The sequence below is a fragment of the Neovison vison genome, chromosome 11 (genome assembly GCF_020171115.1).
Source record: "Neovison vison isolate M4711 chromosome 11, ASM_NN_V1, whole genome shotgun sequence".
Classification (NCBI taxonomy): domain Eukaryota; kingdom Metazoa; phylum Chordata; class Mammalia; order Carnivora; family Mustelidae; genus Neogale; species Neogale vison.
In genome coordinates, this window is record NC_058101.1 from 103,217,326 (window position 1) to 103,243,793 (window position 26,468).

A 26,468-nucleotide genomic window follows, 5' to 3' on the forward strand; every position below is an offset into this window, starting at 1 on the left:
AACTTCTTAAGGAGTTACATACATCATAATTATCTTTGAATTATATTTCCCCTGGGAAATAAAACAAAATAACCCCAACCTCAAAATTACAATTACTTGATTTTAAACAAAATACTAAGAAAATGACGGTATTGCAAAATGTTAAAAAAAATAAAAGTCTAGGTGGCATATGAAAAATGTAGGTGTATTTTTAAAATAGCAACAACATAGTTTAATAGTAATATAAGAGTGAGGGTGCAGTAGGTGGCTTCATTACAACACTTGCTCAGCAGCCAACTGTACCTGTGACTTCAGTGGTGTGGCTTCTAAAAAGGTCAGACAAGAAGCATCAATCCTAGGACCACACAAGTAGACAAAGCTTCTCATATACATCGTCACGTATTTCAGCCAGAAAAATAGATATGTACTACCTCAACAATCTTTCATTTTGAGGGGAGCATTAAGGTCACAGCTAATTTAAATATATATATATATATATTTGATATATACTGTTATAGATATATATGAAACATATACATATGTACAGTAATATATACTAAATATATATTAAATTCATATTTAATATACATTAAGTATATATATAATTTCCCCACTAGTTTGTTTGTTGGGAATATTCATAGTTACCACAAGTAGCAAGTTTGGATTTTCTTTTGCTTTACCCTAGACAAACTGGAATTTACTTATATTTTATCATTGGGTACAAAGCACTATTTAAAAGACATAAGAAGTCCCCGTATATCCAAAAAAGAGAATCCTCTTGGTTTCCAAACTCAAAACAAGAAAATGTTAGGTAAAAGAAACTTGCTATTAGAACCTCATAAAATCATCTTTAGATTAAGTATTTCAGGAACAATATTATAAAATCAAATTTTTTGTCATGGGACGCCTGGGTGGCGCAGTTGGTTGGACGACTGCCTTCGGCTCAGGGCGTGATCCTGGAGTCCCAGGATCGAGTCCCACATCAGGCTCCCAGCTCCATGGGGAGTCTGCTTCGCTCTCTGACCTTCTCCTCGCTCATGCTCTGTCTCACTGTCTCTCTCTCTCAAATAAATAAAAAAAAAAAAAAAAAAATCTTAAAAAAAATTTTTTGTCATGTAGATGTCTTATAAATTTCTGGTGTTGTATATGTCATATACCTACATTAAACAGCCATCTGAAAAGCAGCACTCTTCATTTTGTTATTTGTAATCCTCAGTAATACATGTAACTATACATTACAGAGATGAAATCTCTCAAAGTAACAAATCTTACAATCTCATGTCATATCAGCATATTCTGTGTGAGCAATGTAAGTCCACCTTATCTTGGTATAAAGGAAACCATTAAGTCAAATTTAATCTTTTTACTGTTCTAAAGAAGCATCTACAGGTCAATAAAATGTCTTGACAAAATATGCCTGACATCTTAGGGGAAAGTTTTGAGGTATTCCCAAATTGATGTCAGTGTCCCAGGACATTGTGTTTCAGCAAATGTTATCCTTAATGCCTGCCATATCTAAGTATAAATCAGCAAATAAAAATATTTACATCTTGGCTCAGAACATGGAACACACATTCCCCATTCATTATCCAAATGATTGAGTGATCCAAAAATATTTCCATTCAAGTAACATTAGCAATCATGCAGGATCATTTTTTAAGCAAGTATACTTTAAAAAATGTTTAAACAATAAAAATAAAAATAATAAACCTAGATACTTCATTTTCTCTAGATTAACATCATGGAAGTTCTTGTAGCCCTTGATTTTGAAAAACTTCTCAATACTTAAATATGGACCTGAGACAATTATAATGGTCCTTATCAATGTCCATTATTTGTATCATTAGGTTCTTTGCTGATAGCAAATGTGTACATTCCCGGAGGGTTAGTACAGCATATTGTTTAAGAGTATGCACCCCAGAACTAGACCTAGGTTTGAGTCCAGCCCTACCACTTACTAGCAGTGTTACTTGGGCTAAATTACTTCACCTCTCTGGGCCACAGTTTCATCATAATGTTGTGAGTATCAAATAAGCTACCACATATAAAGCATTTAGAAAAATTTCTGGCATGTAGCATACATTCAGTAAATGTTAGATCTTATGTGACTTGATTTTGTTTTCATTCAAAACATATTAAAGAGATGTTCACCTCAAAGACTTTTAGTTGGCTGTAATTCCTATACTTATGTGTATTTATATACTTCCTGTTTATGCATAAATGTGTGTAATCTATATGATATACATATACATATGTATAAACCATACAGTGAATATGATTATAGGTATAGAGTATATATATGCACACATATGCAAAAGAGAGAATAAGAATCAAAAAATTTGAGGCAAAATACACAATACAATAAATTGAAAAAAATCTTATCCTTAGGTCCAAACTTTCATGTTGATAAGACATTTACCTTTTCAAAGATCTCCACTTTTACGCAGTTGATACTTGGAGCTTGAGCGGTCTGTTTCTTGAGCTTGAGTTATTTGTTCTGCTGTTTGTGATTGTTAAGTGTTTCCTTCAATATGTATTCTTCAACATACATTTTTGAAATAATCTTGTTAGGAAGCACAGTCTTCCTTAAAACTTGATACAGGATCAGTTCATGTAGTTGGGTGGTTTCTTAACTTCTAGACCAACATTTTATAATGTAAGTTTTATGAGGTAGTCCATAACTTGAGGCTTCTTTTCTTAAGCATAAGTCATCTTCCCAAGGTAGTTAGCTGGCACATATCCTTTCCGCCCCTGAGCTTCAGCTAACCACCACTCTTTATTGCCACTTAGGTCACAAAATCTAAGGATGTGTACTCTTTGATATTCCTGAAGGCTGAGTTCATGGTCACTTCGTGCTTGAAAGGCATGAACTGCATAGAAAATCTAGACAAAAAAAAAAAAAATGACATTATTGGAAGCAGGACCTAAATATTTAGACAAACATAATAAAGATATCTAAGCTTTTAGGAAGAATGCTAAGTTTTGATTTTTTCAGTCACCTTCCCCAATTCCTTCTGTTAGATTTATTTTGTTTGCTAAAACATGACCCAGATGAGAATACAGTTCAATAGGCATTCTTACTGTTCTGTGGGAAGGAGTCTAAACTGCCCATGCTTGAAGGCAATCTGATAGTTTCTATTAAAAGATTGATTGGGAGCATCTGGGTGGCTCAGTGGCTTGGGTCATGATCCCAGGGTCCTAGAATCGAGCCCCACATGGGCTCTCTGCACAGGAGAGAGCCTGCTTCCTCCTCTCTCTCTGCCTGCCTCTCTGCCTCCTTGGATCTCTATCTGTCAAATAAATAAATAAAATCTTAAAAAAAAAAAAAAAGATTGATTGATTGATTTTTATGTAGGCTCTACACCCAATGTGGGGCTTGAACTCATGACCCTGAGAGCAAGAGTTGCATGCTCTACTGACTGACCTAGCCAGGTGCCCCTAAAAGACTTTAAAATGTCAGTTTTTGTTTTTGTTTTGTTTTGTTTTTCAGTAATAGCTCTTGAAGAATCTTTCCTACAGGGGCTCAGTGGGTGGCTCAGTCAGTTAGGTGTCTGCCTTCAGTTTAGGTCATAATCCCAGGACCGTGGGATGGAGCCCCAAGTCAGGCTCCCTGCTCAATGGGGAGTCTACTTCTCCCTCTCCCCCTTGCTTGTACTCTCTCTCTCTCACTCTCTGTCATATAAATAAAATCCTTTAAAAAAAAATCTCTCTTACAGAAATAGAAACATTGGCAGAGATTTTTATATAATAAAATTATTGCAATATCCATTCACAAGGTGAAAAGTGAGAGGGAAATAGGAGCACTAAGTGTTCAGTAAGAGAATAGTTAAATCTATTCTAGACCTTTACACTAAGGAAATTCTTAGTCATTAAAAAGGCTATTTCCTGAAACTAATAGCATGGGCAAATGTTTATGATGAAATGCTAAGCCAAAAAAAAGAAAGAAAAGGTTATCAAATCAGATATACAGTGTAAGTCTGATAGTGTTAATTTCTTTGGTAGAATTAGAGATGATTTTCATTTTTACTTGTTTTTTTAACCTATTTTATAATGACAGTGCATTAAATTTATAATCTTTAAATTATTTAAGAGGCCTGGAAGAAATTAATAAAACATGCTTCAGTCAAAAGAATTTTTCTTTAATCTCAAAAGAATACTTCAGAATTATTAGATGCATAAGAAACCCCTAAGTGTTTATAGTCCCTCTTCCACTAAAATTGTAAGATTGATAACAGAACTATTTAGTTATATCATAAAATTAAGCAACTAACAATATTTTATTCATTTATTCATTTAATCAAAATTTATTAAGTACCTGTCAAGTGCCAGATATTATCAAAGAACTTACAGCCCAGCTAGGGAGAAAATTGCTCCCAAAAATGTACACACACACACACACACACACACACACAAAAAAAAACACACCACTCACATAAGTGATCTATGTGAGCTGGTTTTTGAAAGAGGTAATCTTGTTTAGATGACAAAATTGATAAGGTGGATATGTCATATTCTAAGAAACATAGAATGAAATAATATATGAGAAAGGCAAGAAGATTAATTTTCTCAAAATTGAGGGTCAACGTTAAAAGAAAATGGTAACAAATAGGATGACTTATTGAGCAGGAAAAGAGACTGGGGAATGTGGGGGGAGCACCATATACTTAGCTTAAGTTGTTCTCTAGATGTTGAACTGTTATTTAAATTTAGGTAAAATTTTGATATCATCGATTTTATATCACCTCAACAACTCTAGCATGAGCTCCACCTCAAAGAAAGGAGCATTTATGGGGTGCCTGGTTGACTTAGTCAGTAGAGCATGTGACTCTTGATCTTAAGGTCATGAGTTCAAGCCCCAGGTCAGGTGTCAAGCTTATCTTTAAAAAAAAAAAAAAAAAAGAGGAACATTTAAACTTTTCTCCATTAACCACATGATGGTACACAGTAGAAATTCAGATATATGTTGATTCAACTTAAAAGTTGGGCCATGGGGCACCTGGGTGGCACAGTGGGTTAAAGCCTCTGCCTTCAGCTCAGGTCATGGTCTCAGGGTCCTGGGATCGAGCCCTACATCAAGCTCTCTGCTCAATGGGGAACCTGCTTCCTCCTCTCTCTCTCTCCCTGCCTCTCTGAAACTTGTGATCTGTCTGTCAAATAAATAAATAAAAATCTTTAAAAAAAAAAAAGAAAGAAAGAAAGAAAAAAGGCCAAAAGTCTCGGCTATTATACAAGAACATAAAAGAGATAATGTTACATCATACAAGATACACACAAGACAGATTGTTGGGCATGGATTATTTTGTAATATAAAAATTAAAAAAGAGAGGCTCCTGGGTGGCTCAGTTGGTCATGCATCTGCCTTCGGCTCAGGTCATGATCTCAGGGACCTGGGATCAAGTCCTGCATTGAGCTCCCTGCTTAGCAGGGAGTCTGCTTAAGGATTTTCTCTCTCCCCCTCTTCCCCTCTCCCCTACTCATGTTCACTCCCTCTCTCAAATAAACAAATAAAATATTTTTAAAAAAATTTTTAAATAAAAAGCAAGAAAACAGGAAGATGTTATAAATTCTTAAGTGGGGGTGGCAGCAATAATAACCATCTTTTCTATGTTCATGACAGTTTACATGTCCAATGTGTTTTATCCTCAACAACCCTGTGAGTTGTGACTTAGAAAAGTAATATGCATTAGTCATAAACTTTGCGCTGCTATGACTGTATCTTCTAACTCCAAATTCTGTGCTTGGTTCATTTCTCATACTACTTTAGGAAGCAAACTCTTGTTCAAGAAAGGATGTGCAGAGTATATTCTTGTGGAAAGGGACTGAGGTCTCTGATATGTTGCTGCTGATCTTTTTGTTGTTGATTAGAAAATGAAGACATTGATTAGAGTCACAAGAGCAGAATGGAGCATCCAGTGGGCAAAAGCTTTCAGGAATACAATGGGCCATAATATAGTTTCTGATTATCTGTAAGAGCCCATGTTAGCAATTGCTAGCCAACTTTTATAATTATAATATACAGCATCTAGGCATTGCCAACGCAGCTATAGATTGTTTAGCAGGTTGAGTTACCTACTAATATAAGATTTCTAAATATTTGTGGTGGTCTTTCACGTTGGCAATGTTCTCTCAAAGGGAATATAAAATCTTCCACTTAAATCTATTTCGTATGAGGAGTGTCTGGGTGGCTCAGTTAGTTAAGCATCTGACTCTGATTGAGGCACAGGTCATGATCTCAGCATCATGGGCTTGAGCTCCGTGGCTGGCTCCATGAGGTTCTCTCTCTCCATCTCCCACTGCCCCTCCCCCCACTCATGCTTGCTCTCTCACTCTCCCCCCACCATTAAATAAATAAATACATCTTTTAAAAAAATCTATTTTGGGGTGCCTGGGTGGCTCAGTTGGTTGAGCTAATTCCTTCAACTCAGGTCATGACCCTGGACTTCCAGGATCAAGTCCTGCATCGGGCTCCCAGCTCCTTGGGGAGTCTGCTTCTCCCTCTGACCTTCTCCTCTCTCATGCTCTCTCTCACTCATTCTCCCTCAAATAAATAAATAAAATCTTAAAAAAAAATAATGTATATAGTATGAAAAATAAAATTAAAAATCTAGTATGTAGTATGAAACTACAGCAGAGTGTATATTTTAAACAATAAATACTCATCAAAGTGTAATTTTAAAGTACAAAATCATATATTTTAAATACTGTAAGTGATCGATCGTGGCCCAAAATAAATTTAGGATGAGCATATTTCAGTTTTATATGTTTATGCCTCCTATTTCCAAGGGTTGAACAGTAGTTGCATAATTGGAAAAGCCTGAAAACCACTAGCCCAGGTACCTCTGTTGACTGGAATTAAAACATTAAGGGAAATATTCCTATGTGGTCTTCTGTCTCGTACTGGGGTTTCTAACAGGTGCATTGTCTTCAACTCAATAAATTTACTGGGACAGACTTTGTGCATACACAGGAGAAGCCTGCACTATGGACTCAATTATTTTAACACAGAGGAAAGTATTCAGGAATCCCATGTGGCCACTGATCCATGCTGCATTTTCTAATCCAGTTTTGTTAGGAATAACGCTTATATGTCCATCCCTGACACCAAGGTCTATTTTGAATTGGTTCCAAACTCAAAGGAAAAGAACAGATAGTGCTCTATGAAGAGACACTCTCAATATACTTTGTTTTGAGCAAAGGAAAATTATCTCATTTTTTTCTCTTTCTTGGTAAAGGAAACTTCTAACAGCCCTAATTTGCTTGAAACATATTGATAGGATTACTCAAAGAGAATTACTACATGGTAGCAGCTATTAGGAAATAGATTACAAATCCCATGCCAAAAGAGCCTCAGTGAGACCCTTACTCCAAAAGTCTCTGTATAGCCATTAGTAACTAGAGCGCCACATTAAGCCAGCTTCAGGGTGCCTTGACAAACTTGGCTCCAATTTCCATCCTTCCAGGTTACTGGGATAAGTCAAAGTCTACTACGATATTTAATCCTAGTTACAGATTTTACTGATAACATTTCAGTAATCTATTGGTATTATAATATTATTTTGTTTTCTAGAAACTTGGAATAAACTAAGTAAGTGAACCAGTTGTAGAAAAAACAGTGCTTTGAAACTTCAAGACGGAAGAGTGATAGAAACATATAGTAATGTCCAGATGAGTTTAGAATCAGTCACAACTGGGAGAAATTATTTACACATTATATCTGGTAAAGACCTTGCATCCAAAGTATACAAAGAACTCTTCACAACTGGATAATAAGAAAGAAAGTGACCCAATTTGTAAAATGGTCAAATATTTGAATAGACATTTCCCCAGAGAAAATGCAGGAATGGCTGATAAGTACAGGAAAGATACTTAACAGCATTAGTCAAATGCAAATTAAAACCACAATGAGCCCACCCGTTAGAGTGACTATCATAATAACAAAAAAGGCAAGAAGGTGAGGATGTGAAGAAACTGCAGCCCACAACCCCATGCATGGCTGGTGGGTATGTAAAACGTGCAGCCCTTTTGAAAAACAGTGTGGCAGTTTCTTTAAAAAGTTAAACATAAATACACTGTATCAACAAGCAATTCTACTCCTAGGTAGCTACTCAAAAGAAATGAAATCCTCACAAAGACTTGTATGTGAATGTTTATAGCAGCCTTATTCATAATAGAAATTACCCAAACTGTCTATCAACTGGTGAATGGATAAACGAAATATGCTATACCCATAGAATGCAATACTATTGGGTGATAAGAAGAAACAAGGTACATACGTATACTGCAACATGGACGACTCTCAGAAACATTCTGCTAAATGAGAGAAGCCGGCTGTAAGACTCCATGTAGTATATGATTCCATTAATATAAAATACACCAGAAGTCAAATATATGGAGAAAGAAAGTAAATTCATAATTTCCTGGGGCTGGGGCAGGCAGGTGAAGGGAGTGCTCTAAAACTGGACTGGGGTGATAGTTGCACAGCTCTGTAAATATACTAAGAGTCATTGAATTATACACTTAAAATGGATGAATTTTATGGCATGTAAATAAGTCCTTCATAAAGATTTTTTAAAAATTCATCATGAATCGGACAGTAATCCATGTGTCATTATAAAAGAGACTAAATGGATGAACTATTTCTGAGGGCAGTATGACAGTGTCTGTCAAGACTTTAGATATATATACCCGTTGACCCTCCAACATTATTAGGCATTTGTCCTATGTATATACTCATATAAGTGCACAAAAACAGATGAACAAGGATCTTGCCTGAAATAATTTGAAATCTTAAAAATCCCCCAAATATTCTGAATGTCTTTTATTAGGGTTAATAGTGACATGAACTAAGATCTATCCACAAAATAAATTGTTATTCAGAATTTTTTAAGGACTAAAGTAGATATTTAGATGCTATTGTGTCTAAGATACATTGTTAAGTAGGGAAAAAAAAGCAAATTATGTAACCTATACATATTTCCACTGGAATAAATATATGTGTTTGTACCTGCACAGATACTGTCTGAAAAGATAAACCCTAATATGTCCGTGAAGGGTAGGGTAGGTGAGAAGGGAATAAAGAACTTCACTTTTAATTTATGTGTGTCTTTTTTTTTTTTGTAAAGATTTTATTTATTTATTTGACAGAGAGAGATCACAAGTAGGCAGAGAGAGGGAAGCAGGCTCCCCGCTGAGCAGAAAGCCTGACTCAGGACTGGATCCCAGGACCCCAAGATCATGACCCGAGCCGAAGGCAGTGGCCTAACCCACTGAGCCACCAAGGTGCCCCTAATTTACATATATCTTTACACCATTTTAACTTCTCACAAATAACATGTATTACTCTTAGAAAAAACAAATTTAAATTAATGAAGAAAAAGCCACTAACAGAAAAAGCAAGTTAAAAAAGAGAAGCAGTTAGTCGGTCACTACTTGAAAGATTAACAGTTAAGTACACTAAAGCTTTCTGAGGTAGTAAAAAGGAAGCCTACATTATAGTTAACTTTTTTTGTAAAAGGGTGATCCTCTTAGTCTCTCTTTGGTGAACACAGGAAAGGTAGCTCTTAAGGATTTTAGTATATAGTATATGGAATTATACGAGAGATCAAAAATGGCTGATTATATAGATAGTTCAATGAAGATACCACTCTTAGAGGAATCATGGACAATTTTCCACCTGCTCCTTATAGTGGCAATCTGTTGAGTATTGAACTGTTTTTCTCTGATGTAGGAGTATAAAAAGACCGTCTTTGCTTCACTCTGAGTACATGACAGCAGGTAGTAATGGTAACAATTACTATTTACTGAGTGTCTACTGTAAGCTGGCTACTTTACATGTACACATTTTCTCTAATCCTTGCATCAAGCCTGCAGCATAGCAATTATGGTCCTCTTTCCCTCATTTGGTGAGACAGGCTCAGAGAATGCAATTCTTTGCAAGAAGGGGCACAGAGAATAAGTGTTCATAGAGCGAGGTCTCCTTGCTGTCAAAGCTGACATTCTTTCATCAAGCCTTACAGTAACATAGAACGCTGTTAGAGAGAACACCTTTCATGATTTGAAGAGCCAAGCAGGGTCACATCAAGGTACACATTCTTACCTGTTCCTCTACCTCTTGAGAACTGTCAACATCCGTGCCATTTGTTTCAAACTTCCCACATGTACCACTAAGAGATGAGCTACTATCACTTATGCTACTTTCTGGGGTGCCTGTGACACTGTCAGTAGCTGGCCGCGAGGACACGAAGAGGCTGAGGTTATCAAAATCGTCATCACCAAACCTGTTCTCAGTGTCCACCTTCTGTACTTTCGCTGGATTGTAGCGTTTTAAGAAGGAGGAATACACATATCCTTTTATAACTGGATAAGAATAAAAAGAAAGAAGAAACAAGGTCATTTGTATGGACCCTCACCAAACATTCGGGTTTAGACAAGCCCAGAGAGGCCCCTGGGAAAATCTCAACTTGAAAAAAGATAGTAGTTCTGTACGTTTTAGGCCAAAAACTTACTTCCTGTATCAACAAGCCACCTGCTTGTACTCCCCAGTGGATCCTTCTGTTCCACCACAGCCACCAACTCCCCTTCCAGAAGATTGATGTCATATTCTTGGGTAGCGTTACACTTGCGTTTCGCTTGGTAGAGTTCTTCTTTACTGTATGTGGATAGTAGTTTGGAGCGGTGAATGTCAGTTTGACGGGGCACTTCTGGCTGGGAGAAGGAAGGAGAAATTTGGATTTAGATAGATGTATAATAGAATTCTCACTGAGCTGCAAAGATTCCGTCTTTGGAGATTTTTTTAAATGTGGAAGCCATACATTGATTTGGGATGATTTCATTGTTGAAGCGTTGATGGAGTTATTATTTGTGAAGCAACTGTTTGAGTTATGCAGTGAAAAATTCTCTAGTTAGCACAGGAGGGCAGTGTTGCAGAGAAAAAAGAAAATTCAACTGAGTGTAAGAAGGCAGAGGTTCTAATCCCTCTTGGATGGAATAATTTTTAATTTTGGCCATCCTGTACACAATCCCTTGTGTATTAAGCACTTGATAAATAATATTTAATTAAGTTGTACATTTGCATGTCTTTTTCTGGGAAAAAATATAGGTAAATTAGTCAGAAGGCAAGAGGTCTAGACCCCTCCCAGGTCTGCCTCCAGTGATTTTGAAAAAGTCACTTCATCTCTGGAACTGAGGATTCCTTATCTAGAAAAAGGAAAGAGTGGAACTACTGCAATTTTGCTCTATAAAATTCTCTTCATTCATTCAACAGATATTTATATCTGTTGTCAGGCACCATTTTAACAGCTTGGAATATATCACATACAGAACGGATAAAAAAAATTATGACCTTACAGAACTCATAATATAAAAGGTAGAAATAAACAAGAAATCCTACATATAATAGGTTGGTAAATTACAGGTTATTAAAATGAGATAAGTGATTTGGAAAATAATATACCATGATTTGAGCAAGAAAAAGAGGTAAGAGTCCTTGTCACAAATACTATCAAACTCACCAGAATTTGCACAGACTTCTTCTTTTCAAAACTAAGTTTCCTCTCAATAAAAGTGGCACTGTTGTCCTTCACAAAATTAAGATTTTGAACCTCTTCTAGCACTTGATTCTGAATTTCAGAGATTCTTGAGTCCAACTGTGGTACCTATGGGAGAAAGGGTAGGGCATTGTTGTCAAACTATTCAACCATATTAGGTATTAAATTTAGTAGAGTTGTGACAAACAGAGAAAGCATAAGATGGCACCACCGGGGGGAAAAAAATAGGGCAATGTTAGAACTTTCAGATAAAAACGGTCTGATTTCCTGTCTCCAGAAACCTCATTAAAATGATAGGATAATTGTTTTTAAAGACTCAAGCCTAGGGGTGCCTGGGTGGCTCCGTCAGTTAAGTGTCTGCCTTCGGCTCAGATCACGGTCTCTGGATCCTGGGATTGAGCCCCACGTCAGGCTCTCTGCTCAATGGGGGAGTCTGCTTCACCCTTTCCCTCTGCCTGACTTCCATCCCCCACCCCCGGCTTGTGCTCTCTCTCTCTTTCAAATAAATAAATCTTGAAATAAAATAATAAAAGTACACACCTAAATAATAGAAGAGAAATAAAAAGCAAAGGAATTTTGGAAGAAGGGCTTAGGAATCAATGGCAGTAGGGTCCTCCAAAGTGGTAGGGTGGGACGAGGGAAGGAGAAAGAAACTAAAACAGAAAGCATTGGTGAAGAGGCTGTGGTGGTTTTTTAAAAAAATCAGCAAATTCTTTGACATGTCTCTCATCAAGAGGGGGGAGTCCATGTCCTCTCTCCTTAAAAGTGATTGGGTTTTTAGAATTGTCTCCCTGAATAGACTATGGAGATGAACAGAAGTGATGCTATCTGACTTTAAAGATTAGGCTAAAAGAGACTGTTCAGTTTCTGTTAGTTTCTCTTGGGACATTCACTTTGACAGACTTTAGTGGCCATGGAGGAAGTCCAGTTGCACTGTGCCCACCATATCAAAAAACCATGTTGAAAGGTCAGGTGGGGAGAGGCCTATGGAGCCCCAGTTGTCCTGGTCCCCAACTATTTGAGTCTTCTATCATCATCCCATCTCCCACCCCAAACATGGGCTTGAGGAAGTCTTTGAGATGACCCTAGCCCCAGCTATTATGAGACTGCAACCTCACAGAGACACTGAGAATGACTACCCTGAGCCCAGGGAACCTTCAGAACCACAGCAGTAATAAATAACCATTGGTTGCTACATGTTACCATGTTTGATATAATTTGTTATGCAGTTGTAGACAATTGGAATCATCCAAATGACCATCAGTAGGAATAGGTTGATACATAAAATCCTACATACTGTATGATTCCGTTTTGGGGAGATACAAACCAGGCATAACAGTCTATGGTAACACAGATCAGAAACCTGGTTACCTTTGAGGGGCGGGAGCCCAAGAATGGTCATGAGTGGCTGTTATGGAACACTGAAAAGGGCTAATATCTAGATCTGGGTGGTGGTTACACAGATGTATTTATTTGCAAATATGCACTCAGATATACACTTTAGATGGATGCACTTTACTGTATGTAAGCTATACTTCAGTTTAAAAAGTTTAAGATAGGAGGATGATCAAAGAACTGCAAATCAAAACCATAATGAGATATCACTTCACACCCACTGGGATGGCTATAAAACAGAAGACAGAGAGATATAAGGAAATGGAAACTCAGTCAACACTGTTGAGAATGTAAAATAGTATAGCCGCTTGGGAAAAGTCTGGCAGCTTTTGAAAGGTACACAATTAGCATATGATCCAGCAATTCTACTCCTAGAATTGTACCCAAGAGAAATGAAAACAAACTTCCACCAAGACCTTGAATGTTCCTAGCTGCAGTATTCATAGTAGCCAAAAAGTAGAAATTTAACCCAGATGTTCATCCACTGATGACAGATAAATAAAATGTGGCATATCTATACAATGAAATATCATTTGGAAATAAAAAGAATTAAGTTCTGAAACACGCTACAACATGGATGAACCTTGAAAACATTACGTTAAGTGAAAGAAGCGCATTACAAAGAACCACACATTATATAACTCTATTTATATGAAATGTCCAGAATAGGCAAATCTACAAAGATAGAAAATAGGTTGGGGTTTCTTAGGGCTGGGGGTTTGGGGAAAATGTGGATTCACTGCTAATAGTACTGGGTTTCTTTTGGGGGTGATGACAATGTTCTAAAATTGATTGTGGTGATGGTTTCACAACTCTTGTGAAAATACTAAAAACCACAGAAGTGTGTACTTTAAATGGGTGGAATATATGGTATGTGAATTATATCTCAATAAAGTTGTTATCCAAAAGACAAGGGGCAGGCTATACCCTATTGTACAGCAACACAGTAGACTAGCATAAAGCTATCAAAGGGATGAGAAAGCTGTCTGTGCTGATCTGGTGCACCCGGAAGAGATTAAAAGGTGAATTGCAGGATGGTGCCATAATATTTTGGTTTTCTACAGGAAAAATATATACATATTTTCATTTACTTCTAATGGCATGAAGAAACCCTAAACGGCTAAACTAGTAACAATGGTGGTGGTGGTAGGGGATGGGTGGTTAGGGAACAGGAGTCTGTGTGAGACTGCTTATATGTTTTTATGTAGTTTTGCCTTTTGAACCAGGTAAATGTAGCACCTGCTTTTTCAACTTAATTTAATTCAAAGGATAAGTTAAAAGTTAATTAAATGCACAGTAAAAAATAAAGTCAGGACAATTAATTTTCCTCCAAATGTTGTCCATTAAATATCTAATCAGCTGAAAAACAACTAATTGAAACAAAGGGCAAAGAAACAACACTGATTCTTTTAAGTTGATAGTAGCTTATAAATATCATTCTTCTTCTTCAGGAAAATAATCATAAAATCATATCTTAACGGAGAGCTAAGTTACACACAAACACACACACACACACACACCCTAGACTTTTTTCCATAGAGGAAAACAAAAGCAAAAAAAAAAAAAAAAAAGGACTGGCTTGACAGTTTTCCTGCTTCTGTCTTTACACTGAGATGACCTTCTTTTTGGATCCATGTCTTAAGTAGTCATGGTTAGCATTAAAGAACCGTTGAATGGGAAGAGAATACAAAATACAAATTGATAAGCTTCAGCAAAGCATCATGCAGTTTGGAGCTAAAAGGTGTTTGGCATTTGAAAAGAAACCTCCAAGAAGAACTAAGGTGTGGAAATCACAATAAACACGAAGCAGGAAACTTTCCTAGGAGAAAAGAGAAAGAAATGGAAAGACTGGGCGACTAGCTTCAGTTCAGCGCCCGCCACGCACGGGCACTGTGCACACACGCGGCGCATGTGCACACTGTGAGCAAGGCCGTTTCACAGGGCTGTGGCTTCTCGCAGTTGCTGCTGGCCTCGCCAGCCAGGTGCTGGTGCGGAGCTTACCGGCGCCACGGTGGAATAAACCTGCTGAGCCGCGAAGGTCAGGTCTCTGAGGAGAGCCATGAAACTGCACAGACAGTTCCACAGGATCTTTCGAGCAGCCTGGTTGAACACCTGGAGCTCCTCCACGAGCTGGGCATTGAGGGCCTCGTACTCCTTTTTGGCCAAGTCTGTCTCATCTCCGGCTACCCGTGGCAGGGAGCTGTTGCAGTCCAGCAGTTTGTCATAGCGTTTCTGGATGAGCTTCTGCGGCCCCGTGAATAAGGACAGCAGGGCCGACAGGGGCATCAGGACAAGCCTCTGTAAATGGGCTGCCTGCCGAAAGAAAAGCAATCCTGTGACAGAGTAAGGAGCAACCAGTACAGGTCCTGTGCTATCGCCAGTAGGCTTGCTTCCTCCCTGCAGGAGCTCAGAGGACCACGGGGAATTCTGTAGCCAAGTGGAGAGACCTTGTGATCTGACGCGCATGCTGGCTCAGATGGTTAAGCGTATGCCTTCGGTTCGGGTCATGATCTCTCCGGGTCCTGGGATCAAGACCCATACTAGGCTCCCTGCTTAGCAGGAAGTCTTTCTCCCTCACCCTCTCCCCTCTGCTCCTGTTCTCTCTCTCAAATGAATAAATAAAATCTTAAAAACAAGAGAGAATGTGATTTATTTATTTATTTTTGTCTAGCTAAATCTGCTCAAAGACTTAAAACAATGACTCTAGAGTCTAAAACTGAAAGTAAAGAGTAAGCAAGAAGAGGAATACAAAACCTGAAGCCTGTACACCCAAAATGCACTCCATCTTTCTCTCTACAGCCATTGGGTTTTGTCACTGGGGTCATCTTCAACACTTTGCCCTTCCCCTTCTTTCTAATCCCTGAGTCAAGTGGAGTTACTTCAGTCCATGGAGAGGAAGGCAAACTCCGTCTCTGACCACCAAGACTGGGCAAATGACTCACCATATTAATCCCTTCCTTTGCTGACAATGAAGGTAGTCTTAGGAAAGACTGTATCCTAGTCCTCCCACATCTGCCCAATTACCCGGCTACCCTGATGGCTCATTTTGGGTAGTGGAACTTCATATCCTATACAGATAAGTACCTCCTTAATCAGGTGTTTTGCTCCTGTGATAGAAACGACAACAGAAGGCACCTGGGCGGCTCAGGCAGTTAAGCATCTGCCTTCAGTTCAGGTCGTGATCCTGGGGCCCTGGGATCTAGAGCCACATCAGGCTCTCTGCTCAGTGGGGAGTCTGTTTCTCTCTGCCCCACCCCCTGGTCATGTGCTCCCTCTCCTCTGCGCCTTTTATTTCTCAAATAAATAGTCTTTTTTTTTTTTTTTTAAGATTTTTATTTATTTAGCAGAGAGAGTCACAGTGAGAGAAGGAACACAAGCAGGGGGAGTGGGAGAGGGAGAAGCAGGCCTCCTGCCAAGCAAGGAGCCTAGTGTAAGCTCATTCCCCAGGACCCGGGGATCATGACCTGAGCCCAAGGCAGACACTTAATGCCTGAGCCACCCGGGCACCCCCAAATAAATAGTCTTAAAAAAAAAAAAAAAAAGGAATGACAACAGAGTTACTGCTTTCTCTTTAGGACTAAGCTGATGCTGGTTCTGTTTCTTAAATTGTTCCATTTTTAGGTTTGAGACATTGAAAATCAACTTCATATTAACCTCCAACCCCATGCCAGCACCTGAACATCCTAGATTTACTTTCTTCTATTTCTCTTTCCTCCCCCTCTATTCCGAAGCACCCTAGTATCCTATGTTTGCTGACTGCCGACTTTATGCTTTGTCATATATGCGTGGGTTACGTGATTATATTACAGCAGTTTAGAAGCAAGTTTTTCTTTTGTGCCCTGAAAGATGTCCTAAGGAATCAGCATCTGAACAGCAGCTTTTATTAATTAAACAACCTGTGGTAACTTTGTCTGAACTGACAGGAAATCCACAAGAGAGAGGAAGCCAATCTCTGACTGGCGCTAGCAATAGACTACACAGATTAAATTTGATGTCTAGCTTATAAAATAATCAATATATAGTTTCAGACTGTTTAATGACTCCTTTGACTAAGCAAAGAATCTGTTTACTGTTCTGATAAATTACTATATTGTAACTTGGCTGGATTCTACAGGTAATTATAATATTACAATATAATTACTATATACATAATTACTACATCTATATACACACACACACACACATATATATATATATATATATATATCCTGTGACCATAGACATAAACCAATTCCAATTCACCTGGGTATAGGAATTATGATTGGAACAAATAAGAATCAGATTTTCTTTTAATATTTTTCCTGTTCAAAACATGTAAGCAAGTACTTTTCAAGGTAGATAAATATTTTTCAAGGTTAGATAAAAACACTGCTCTGCCTTTAGATAGATTTTTGAATTTGTATTAACATTTGATTTTTTAAAAGATTTTATTTATTTATTTATTTGACAGAGATTACAAGTAGGCAGAGAGGCAGGCAGAGAGGGAGAGGGGGAAGCAGACTCCCCACTGAGCAGAGAGCCCGATGTGGGGCTTGATCCCAGGACCCTGGGATCATGACCTGAGCTGAAGCCAGAGGCTTTGCTTTAACCCACCGAGCCAGTCAGACGCCCCAACATTTGATTTTTAAAAAGGAGTTTCATATACTTTATTCGTAAGTTTAAAAAAAAAAGTCACTTTTATATTTATCATTATGATAATTATTTTAATTTAGCTTAATTTATCATCTTGTGGTTTCATGCAAGAAGGGGAAGAACATCGCTCTTCTCCCACCAAATTCTGGACATGCTTGCTGAGGGGAAGCTGTATACCATGCTGTTATATGGTGCTCAATAAATACTTATCGACTTAATACATTGGGATTAAGCTAAAGAACAAAGTCTTAAGGACTTTTCTAAAATGGGCAGTCTGTAATTAAGCCCAGAAAATGTATAAAGAACTAGCTACATTGTTTCCATTTAACATACTTTGTAAAAACGTCTCTCTCTCTCTTGCTCTCTCACTGTCATTTATCTAATTGATCATCTTAGTTCAGATGTAATCCTGACTGGTACCACATTCCCTGGTACCACAAAATAAGATGCTTCTGAATGTTTTCTACTAGGGGGTGGGGTTGGATGGCTTCCTAGGATTTGGAAATATGTGGGGCTATTCACTGGATGTCACAACTCGAGACTGGGGAGACATTACTGAGATTTAGATCCTAGTATGCCAGGAATGCTAAACACCCTCTAACACAAGGGCCTCTCAAGGAAGAACTGTCTGACCCAAAATGCCAATAATGTCAACACAAAACTGCCACTTTCAAGGATCTTCAAGATGATGAAGGAATCTATTATAGCTTCTATATAACATAGTATTATGATATCATAATACCTATGGAACACAAGATACTAAATTAAAATTAGTACTACTCAAACTAATTTACCAGCCAAGTATTTCTAGTTTCAAGAATATTTTAAGGATTCCCAAGCTATGTTTTATAATTCTGTATATTTTATACAACTCCTAGAAAACAAATATTTTACCACAGAACAGAAGACTTACGATTCATAGGTAAAGACCGGTTCTCGATAAAAAGGCTTTACTGTCCAGTATATACTGTGTTGATAAAAGTCATGTCTTCAGGGAGTATCTTCACTCTTCCTGTAAGGACTCTGGACTTTTCCAGAGACTCCTTGAGGAAAATCACAGCTTTCCAACTTAATAAAGCTATCATCTATCACATGCAGACTTAAACTAAATGTTGATTTTATTTTTTATTTTTTTAAAGATTTTATTTATTTATTTGAGAGAGAGAAAGAGAGAGCACGAGGGAGGTGAGGGTCAGAGGGAGAAGCAGGTTTCCCACTGATCAAGAAGCCCAATGTGGGCCTCAATACCAGGACTCTGGGACCAAGACCTGGGCTGAAGGCAGACGCTCAACTGACTGAGCACCCAGGCACCCCCAAAATGTTTCTAATAGCTACTCCGGGGTGCCTGGTCATGATCCGCCTTCAGCTCAGGTCATGATCCCGGGGTTGTAGGACCAAGTCCCTTGTTGGGCTCCCTGCTTCTCCCTCTGCCTGCCACTCCCCCTGCTTGTGCTCTCCCTCTCTGTCAAATAAATAAATAAAACCTTAAAAAAATAAATAAAATAAAAGCTACACAGAACTGACTGCTCCTAGAAACACAATGTAGAATCCTCTTCAATTTTGATTGTAGTAAAAAATTCTTCACTAATTCACTTTAAAATAGTTAATAATGAAAAAAAAATCTGCTCCTATTCAAATCTACTGATATTGACATTCGTATTTGCTTTAGCACATGTTTTATTTCTAACTCCAGAAAAACAAATAAAGAGCAGCTTTCCTTTTAACCCCGCTTTCTAACTCATCTGTGAATATAAATAACTTACAAAGTCACTGCAGGGATTGGGGGCATTACTTGGGGTCTCCGAATGGCTCCTCTCCTCCTTATCTTTGTTGCATGAGATCTCCTGCAGCGCCATCACACTCTGCAGCGCTAAGGGCATGGCATCCTGAAACCCAAGAACAAAGTCACAAAATGGGCAAAGTTCTGAAGTTCTATACCATTAAATGTATCCCATGTGTGTACTTCATCATCATAACCCTCCATTACCACAGAGAGATCAATATCAAAAAAAAAAAAAAAGGAAAAACACATCATGAGTACTCTGTACAATGAGTTTACTCGTGACAATCTATTTTCTTACTTTCCCCCTGTGACTTTCTCCTACTACTCTGTATGACACATTTTTTTTTAAGTGGACTCCACCTTAAGTTCCCTCATTGGTCATTCTTCAGTATTCAATTCTTACTGAATCCCTTATTTTATGGCTCAGTCATTTAGGATCTGCCTTTGGCTCAGGTCATGGTCCCAGGGTCCTAGGATCAAGCCCCATGTCGCACTGCTCAGAGGCACTCAGCAGGAAGCCTGCTTCTCCCCTCTCACTCCCCCTGCTTGTGTTCCCTCTCTTTCTCTCTCTCTCTGTCAAATAAAATAAATAAAAATTAAAAAAAAGAAATCACTCCTTTTTGATTTATGTCTTCAGTTTTCCTTAGTGAATTTATTGCTCTTTTTAAAAGAAGATGCTCATGTTTTTGTTGAATGGGTTAGTGGAAATAGAAGACTTTCCTGTTGATGTTCCCAAGATGCATTCACTTCATGAAATGTATATGAAGGACACGGTTCCCACTGCTGTCTGGCTGTTATAACTAAGTTTTGGTTTTCTTTTCACAGAAAGCAGAGCTTTAGGAAAAGGTTAGCAAACGTAATTATAAAATCAGGCTTTGCATCAGTTAATAAATGAGAAAGGAATGTAGCTTGTTGGTTACATAACATGGAACTTTTTCTCAAAATCATCATGCCTGTTAACTTAATCCTCTGTTGGTATGATAATTTACCTATGCAAGTAAACATCTGCTTCCAAAAATTGATATCCAAGATAAAAACTGGAAAATGGGAAGGGGGCATTTGTTAATGGAGTTACATGGAATTCATTGTCTATGTCTCCCAGTCATGCCCATTATCAAGATGTTGCTGAGGACACTATGTCTTCTTTAAGAGATCCATTCTGTCTCTACTGAATATAATTATACTGCACTTCCATCAGTTTGGTTATGTCTAGTGAGTCTCAACAAGGGCAGGAAAACTTGCTGGGGGATTGGAAATCCGGTGGGGGTGCTTTTTTCTTCTACTGTGGTTGTGTGGGAATATTTGCATATTGTAGTTCTTATTATTTTTTAGAATTTATTTTCCTTTACATCGATTTTCTTTTTTGTAGACCTACCTACCTAAGTTTGAACTACCTGTGAATTTCATTCAGAACTCTAAAGGGGTCATTATGAAACATTGGTTACAAAATAAATAGAGGTGATCTGTTCATCTAGGGTGTGTGATCGTTATGTCTTTTTTTAAGTTGGCTTCTCAGAGACTTAGAGCTAAATTTGAGATCCACACGTAGCTTTCTGCAGTTTTTTTTAACGGCCTTTATGTTATACTCTTTTGGGTTTTTAGTTCTTCTCCAATTTCATTTTATGTCCCCCTTTGATTTTCTCTTTTCTTTCAGTCCCACTTTTAAATTTGCAAATATGTGTTTTAGGTACTAGAAAGGGATATACAAGTATAATCCAACAAAAAAAGAAAATTTCTGCCAAATCAATTTTGCACTAATGAACTTATCCCCGTTAAAAGGAAAGTGTGCTGATGGTCCACCCCACGGGGCAATCATGTGAGCTAATGCCCCACAACATGGCCACTTCAGTTGGGAGCAGGACGGGGCAGATAAGCTAATGAAGAACGGAACCTGCATCTCTATCCTGGCTTTCCTCACTGGCAGTTTGCAGCCTCCAAAATCTGATGTGGTATCAGTGAATTTTATCGTATAAATTCGATCACAAAAATGCATGAACATGCACATTTACTCTTCGGAATAACCGTGGACACCAATACCTTCTCATAGAAACACTGAAAACGGTTGTTGTGTTTTACTTACCTGGATATGTTGATGACAGAGTGTAATGTTCTTCATACAGTGTCTCACCGTCTTTTCTAAACATCTGAACAGCTTTTCTTCTCTATTGAAGGTATTGTCTTTCACCTATAATGCAGATGAAATTATTTATTTTTTATAAATCAAACAAATCTGGGTTTTTTTTTAAAGATTTTATTTATTTATTTGACAGAGAGAGATCACAAGTAGGCAGAGAGGCAGGCAGAGAGAGAGAGGAGGAAGCAGGCTCCCTGCTGAGCAGAGAGCCGGATGCGGGACTCGATCCCAGGACCCTGAGATCATGACCCAAGCTGAAGGCAGCAGTTTAACCCACTGAGCCACCCAGGCGCCCAAATCTGGTGTTTTAAAGAAATGTCACAAGCTGTATGAGCCCAGCACATGACGAAGAGATTCCTTGTTGAGAAGAAAACCTTCCAAGTCGTGCTGACTGCCTTGGCACAGTACGTGCTGTGTACAAGCGTGCCGCACAACTTCAGTTAGTGTAGAGAAGCCACCCGCTGCTGGTTAATCATGGAGCTTCGTCTGTGTGATGGTAGCTCGGGAGGGAAAACTTTTCTCTGCAGTTTATCATGGCATATATGACATATGTACTCTGAAATTATGCCCCTTTTGTGGGTTCATAAAATAATTAATATAATAAAAAATCAAAATTAAGGTAAGACAAATATTTCATCTCTTGACTGGAATTGTTTTGTGGTTATGACTCATCCCAATTAATTTCACAGTGGTTATTTAGAAAGGATTCTTAGCTTCTTGGCTAAAGAAATGCGGTAATTCTTTACCAACTCAAATTTGAAAAGTTGAATGTGATCTTGGTCAAAAGAGCCCTTCTGTGGGGAAAATGCAGCAGAGTTAACATAATAGTCACATGTGTTCAGTTATTTTTAGATATTTTATTGATAAGACCATAAGTGTTATTATTATTAATGGTAAGAAGTATTTCTTGGCTATCCCAATATTGACAAAAGAACAGAACCAGCTTCATGCCGGCAAAATCTGTGTGAGCATGCAAATGATTTAGGGTACATGGTGGGTACTCATCAATTTGGTACTGGGTAGTAACCATAGCTGTTCTCTGTTCATAGGTTTGATAATTTAAAATCGTGGACCTTGGCAGGGTCCGGGGGAGACGGTTGACCTTAGAGCTGAGTGCACAGAGAATGGTGCTATTTTATCTTATTTTTAAACCCCTTAATATTGTCTATCTAAAAAGCTTTTGGTTAAATAGGTAGCATAGTCCCTTGTAATTCACACAACATTCAAGACTGTCTGCCTTAGGACCTCTCTCCTCTAATCTAGTTTGATGTATGGAACAATATGCTGGGGAAGATTATTTTAAATGCGGGTTTCAAGGACCCATCACCAGCTATTTTATTTTGTGTATCTTGGCAGGGATCCAGATGATTCTAAAATAAGACATTCAAGGATCACAGTATGAGAAATATTGTCCAGTTCTACGTTCCTACAGCCAAGCCCTTCTCATGCTGCTTTATTTTGCTGGAATACACTGCTGTCCCTTTCTCTACCTTGCAAAATTCTGTTTCATTTTTTTAAGGACTCAACTGTCACCCCTTCTGTGAAACCTCCCTTAAATCCCTCTTTTTTTCACTGTAGAAAATCAATTGCTCCCCCATGTGCTCTTCACAACACCAGTTAATTATTTAAGTGATTCTCTCCACTGATAAATGGCAAGCATTGGAGATTAAGTATTTTTTGTCTTAATAATAATAATAGCTAACATATATTAAACACTAACTATATTCCAGGCACTGTGCTAAGACCTGCTTTCCATTTTCTCATTTTAATTCTTACAAAGCTCTATGGCATACGTGCCACAATGAATCTCATTTCAGAGATAAAGAAACAGAAGCTTGGGAGCTGTGGCAAAATAGTGAGTGTTCCCCTGACATCCTTTTACTGGCAGGATTTGCACCTCTAGTTTAAGTTGGACATGTGGATGCCCTGCTAGAGACTACCCTTTCCAGTCTCCCCTGCAGCTGGTTCTGCCCTCATAACTGGTTTGGGTAAATAGATGTTAGCTAAGGTATATATTTCACTTCTGAATTTTGGCCTTGCAACCTTGCCTTTGGGAAAAGACTGAAGACACAGCAGTGATCCAACTTCAGCCAAGCAGATGGAGACAGCATGTTTGGGGGACAGCACAGCACAAAATTGGAGACAGCTGGGTTCCTAAAGAATTCTGTGCAGCAGATCCCATCTGGACTCACATCTTAGGACTATTACAAGAAAGAGATATAAATCACTTCCCAGCTTACGCTACTTTGTTTTAGAATCTCCTTGTGAAAGGAGCTTGGCCTTTACCCTACATAATACAGGACATTAAAGAAATTTATCCACGTTAATACGTAGAACCAGGATTCAAACCCAAGGAGTCTGAATTCAGAATTTCTTTGTATACCCGATCTCTAACACAGTGTCTGGTATAGTGAGTTCAATACATGTGTGATGAATTGAATAGAATCTTCCTCTTGGGTAATAGTTTTATACCCTAACTCCACCAAATATTTCACTTGAGCTGCTGACAAGTGCAAAATTGACTGATTTGAGATTTATCTCTTCTGCAGTTCAGCCTATGCAGCTGATTTTCTGATTAACAGTGAAATGCTTCATTGCTGACAGGACATCTTCTCAAAAGATTAAGGGGAAAATCTAATTAATATCCCTTCAGGCCACTTTACCTACAACTCACTTTTAGTTCACAATTGGAAAGTATCAGAAGCCGATGATAAATATGTTAAAGAATGTAACAGCTTCTACAAAACTTGCTCAGAATTCAGACCAGCCTATTGTTCCTCAATAGAATTGTCTTAAGTCAGAAGTAACAATCTAAAGAGTAGGGGAGAATTGTGTGCATGACATTTACACATACCTATGAAGGCTACAGTCTCTTCTACAAGTGAATTCCCAACCCCATTTTAGTACTGTTGCTTTTAGCTCAAATGACTTGATTTTCCTCTCCCTGATCTATGGCCCTATAACCCTAATGTCCCAAAGTTCTCATATTATAGTTTAGCACTGGGAGAGGGGTCTGGAGTTATTTCCTATATGCAATGGACCCAGTGAGCCTCTAGAAGAACATAAAGGATGATACATACCACAGAATCCAAGAACATCCATATTGGATATGGAGTAATAAAGTGGGTACAGTCACAGGAGAAAACAGAAACAAGGCTTGGAAGAAGTTGATTATAGTGACAAGTCCTAAAGAGGAGGTCACTGCATGCCATATAGGGCCACAGGGCAATCACCAGGTTTTGGTCAGGTGGCAGAAAGGAGCAGGGGGAAAGTCAAGGCCAGAGCCTCTATTGTGTTTTTTGTTGGCAACGCTATAGAAATACCTGGATCAGGATAAACAGTTTAGGACTGGCCAGTTTGAGTAATTCCCATGGGCTTTGGGCTTTCGTGGTGGTCTCCACTTGCCTGGTACCTGGCCCTAGGATGACTTAAGGCAGAGGAACCCCTTTTGGTGTGTGAGAGATAGATGAGAAAGTGTTTGGGGCTACAGACATAGGATTGCTTGGTTCGCCTATGAAAGAAGCGATTGCAGCTGAGCTCTTGGGTTTCTCTAAGAATGGATTAGCCCTGGGAGGAGCATCTCTCAGTGCCAGCCACTTTTTCAAGATGTCAAAACAGCATAAAATACAGAAAGTAAAAGACCTGACTAATATACCATGCATAAAGGAGTTTATATCTAAGTGAGATGTAAGAAGTCTGGATGTTAAAAGCTAGTAAACAGTAATAGACTGTTCAGCGATATGAAATGCTGCTGCTGCTGCTGGTGATGGTGATGACGGTGATGACGATAGCCCATAGGGACTGAGTGCTTACCCACCGTGTTAGGCACTTTCTACATACGCATCACCTCATTTCATCCTCACCAGCCCTCCGTGTGGAAGGTCCTAGTATAATCTCGATGACTCCCTTGGATTTAAGCTATGTGCCCAAAGGCAAATATTAATTAAGTGGCAGAAGTGACATTCTAATCCAGATCTGGATGACTTCAAAGATTCTGTCCTTACGTTTGCCTTGTGCTGACTCCGGCAAATGTCCACAGGGCCAAGAGTGGGAAACACTCCTTGTCAAGCATTCAGAAGAGGAAGAGGCCACTACTATCTTAGGGTTCGAAAGCTGCAAAGGCTCAAGAGAAAAAAGGAAAAAGACCATGGTAGCTGAAGAGTGAAATTCAACCAGTGCTGAACTACCATACAGTTGCCTCTAGTTCAAATTATAACCCTAGAGATGTTAACATAGTAAGGGATAAAATCAGGAAAATGAGAAGGAAAAGAAGTACTATATAGTTATCTTAAGAACTACCCTGCTTGATTTCAATTAGAAGCCCTCTGAATTCCATCTTCAGACCATGAACTTTCTATCTTGTGATTCTCAAAGTGAGTTCCTTTGGTCACTTACTCCAAGATCATTTAGCTTCAAAACACCTGGAGTTTTGTAAAACTACAGACCGCTAGGTTGCACCCTTGAACCAGGAGAAGCCCTGGGAATCTTTTGGCAAGCTCCTCAGGTAATTGTTCCACACATTAAAGTTTAAGAGCCTTCGTTAATCCATCCATTATTTATTGGAGGTTGAGATGAAAGTGGTTCAAACCAGGCTAAACAGGTGATGCAGAACAATTATCCAGTAACATAATGTACATAGGCAGTGGGGAGAGAGGAAGAGAATAATGATAGGAAAAAAAATCACACCAAGGTATGCACCTAATCCTCCCCCCCTTTTTTATAGATGAAATAAAGTTAAAATGAACATGAAGGGAACCTGAAAGGAAAGTGAGGTTTTAAAAACAAAACAAAACAAAACAAAATAAACAGAGGTAAGATAGGGATGAAAGGAGGACATTGCCTTGGATGAGATTATGTGCTGGTTGACTGTGAGTCAGGACTTCTGGGGTGTCCCATGCTGACCCCTGTCCTCATGTCCTTTTCTCTCCTTTGCTTCCTGAGTGGAAGCACCATAGCTAAAATAGTGTCAAAACCACCCGCATTTGATTTCCCCCCCAAA

General features: G+C 38.5%; 1 protein-coding gene across 1 annotated transcript in view; it reads right to left on the reverse strand.

Annotated features, from left to right (window-relative positions):
* Positions 1-2,606: 2,606 nt before the first annotated feature.
* The window catches only part of ARHGEF38 (Rho guanine nucleotide exchange factor 38), a 132,819-nt gene continuing 108,957 nt past the window's right edge, over positions 2,607-26,468 (reverse strand). Inside the window, exons 8-14 of the mRNA XM_044224362.1 lie at positions 21,416-21,520; positions 19,316-19,438; positions 14,922-15,233; positions 11,490-11,633; positions 10,485-10,683; positions 10,076-10,335; positions 2,607-2,862 (exon numbers count right to left, since the gene is read on the reverse strand). Of these exons, the coding sequence (XP_044080297.1) occupies positions 2,677-2,862; positions 10,076-10,335; positions 10,485-10,683; positions 11,490-11,633; positions 14,922-15,233; positions 19,316-19,438; positions 21,416-21,520 (1,329 nt within the window). The 3' untranslated portion in view covers positions 2,607-2,676. The remainder of the gene's footprint in view (positions 2,863-10,075; positions 10,336-10,484; positions 10,684-11,489; positions 11,634-14,921; positions 15,234-19,315; positions 19,439-21,415; positions 21,521-26,468) is intronic.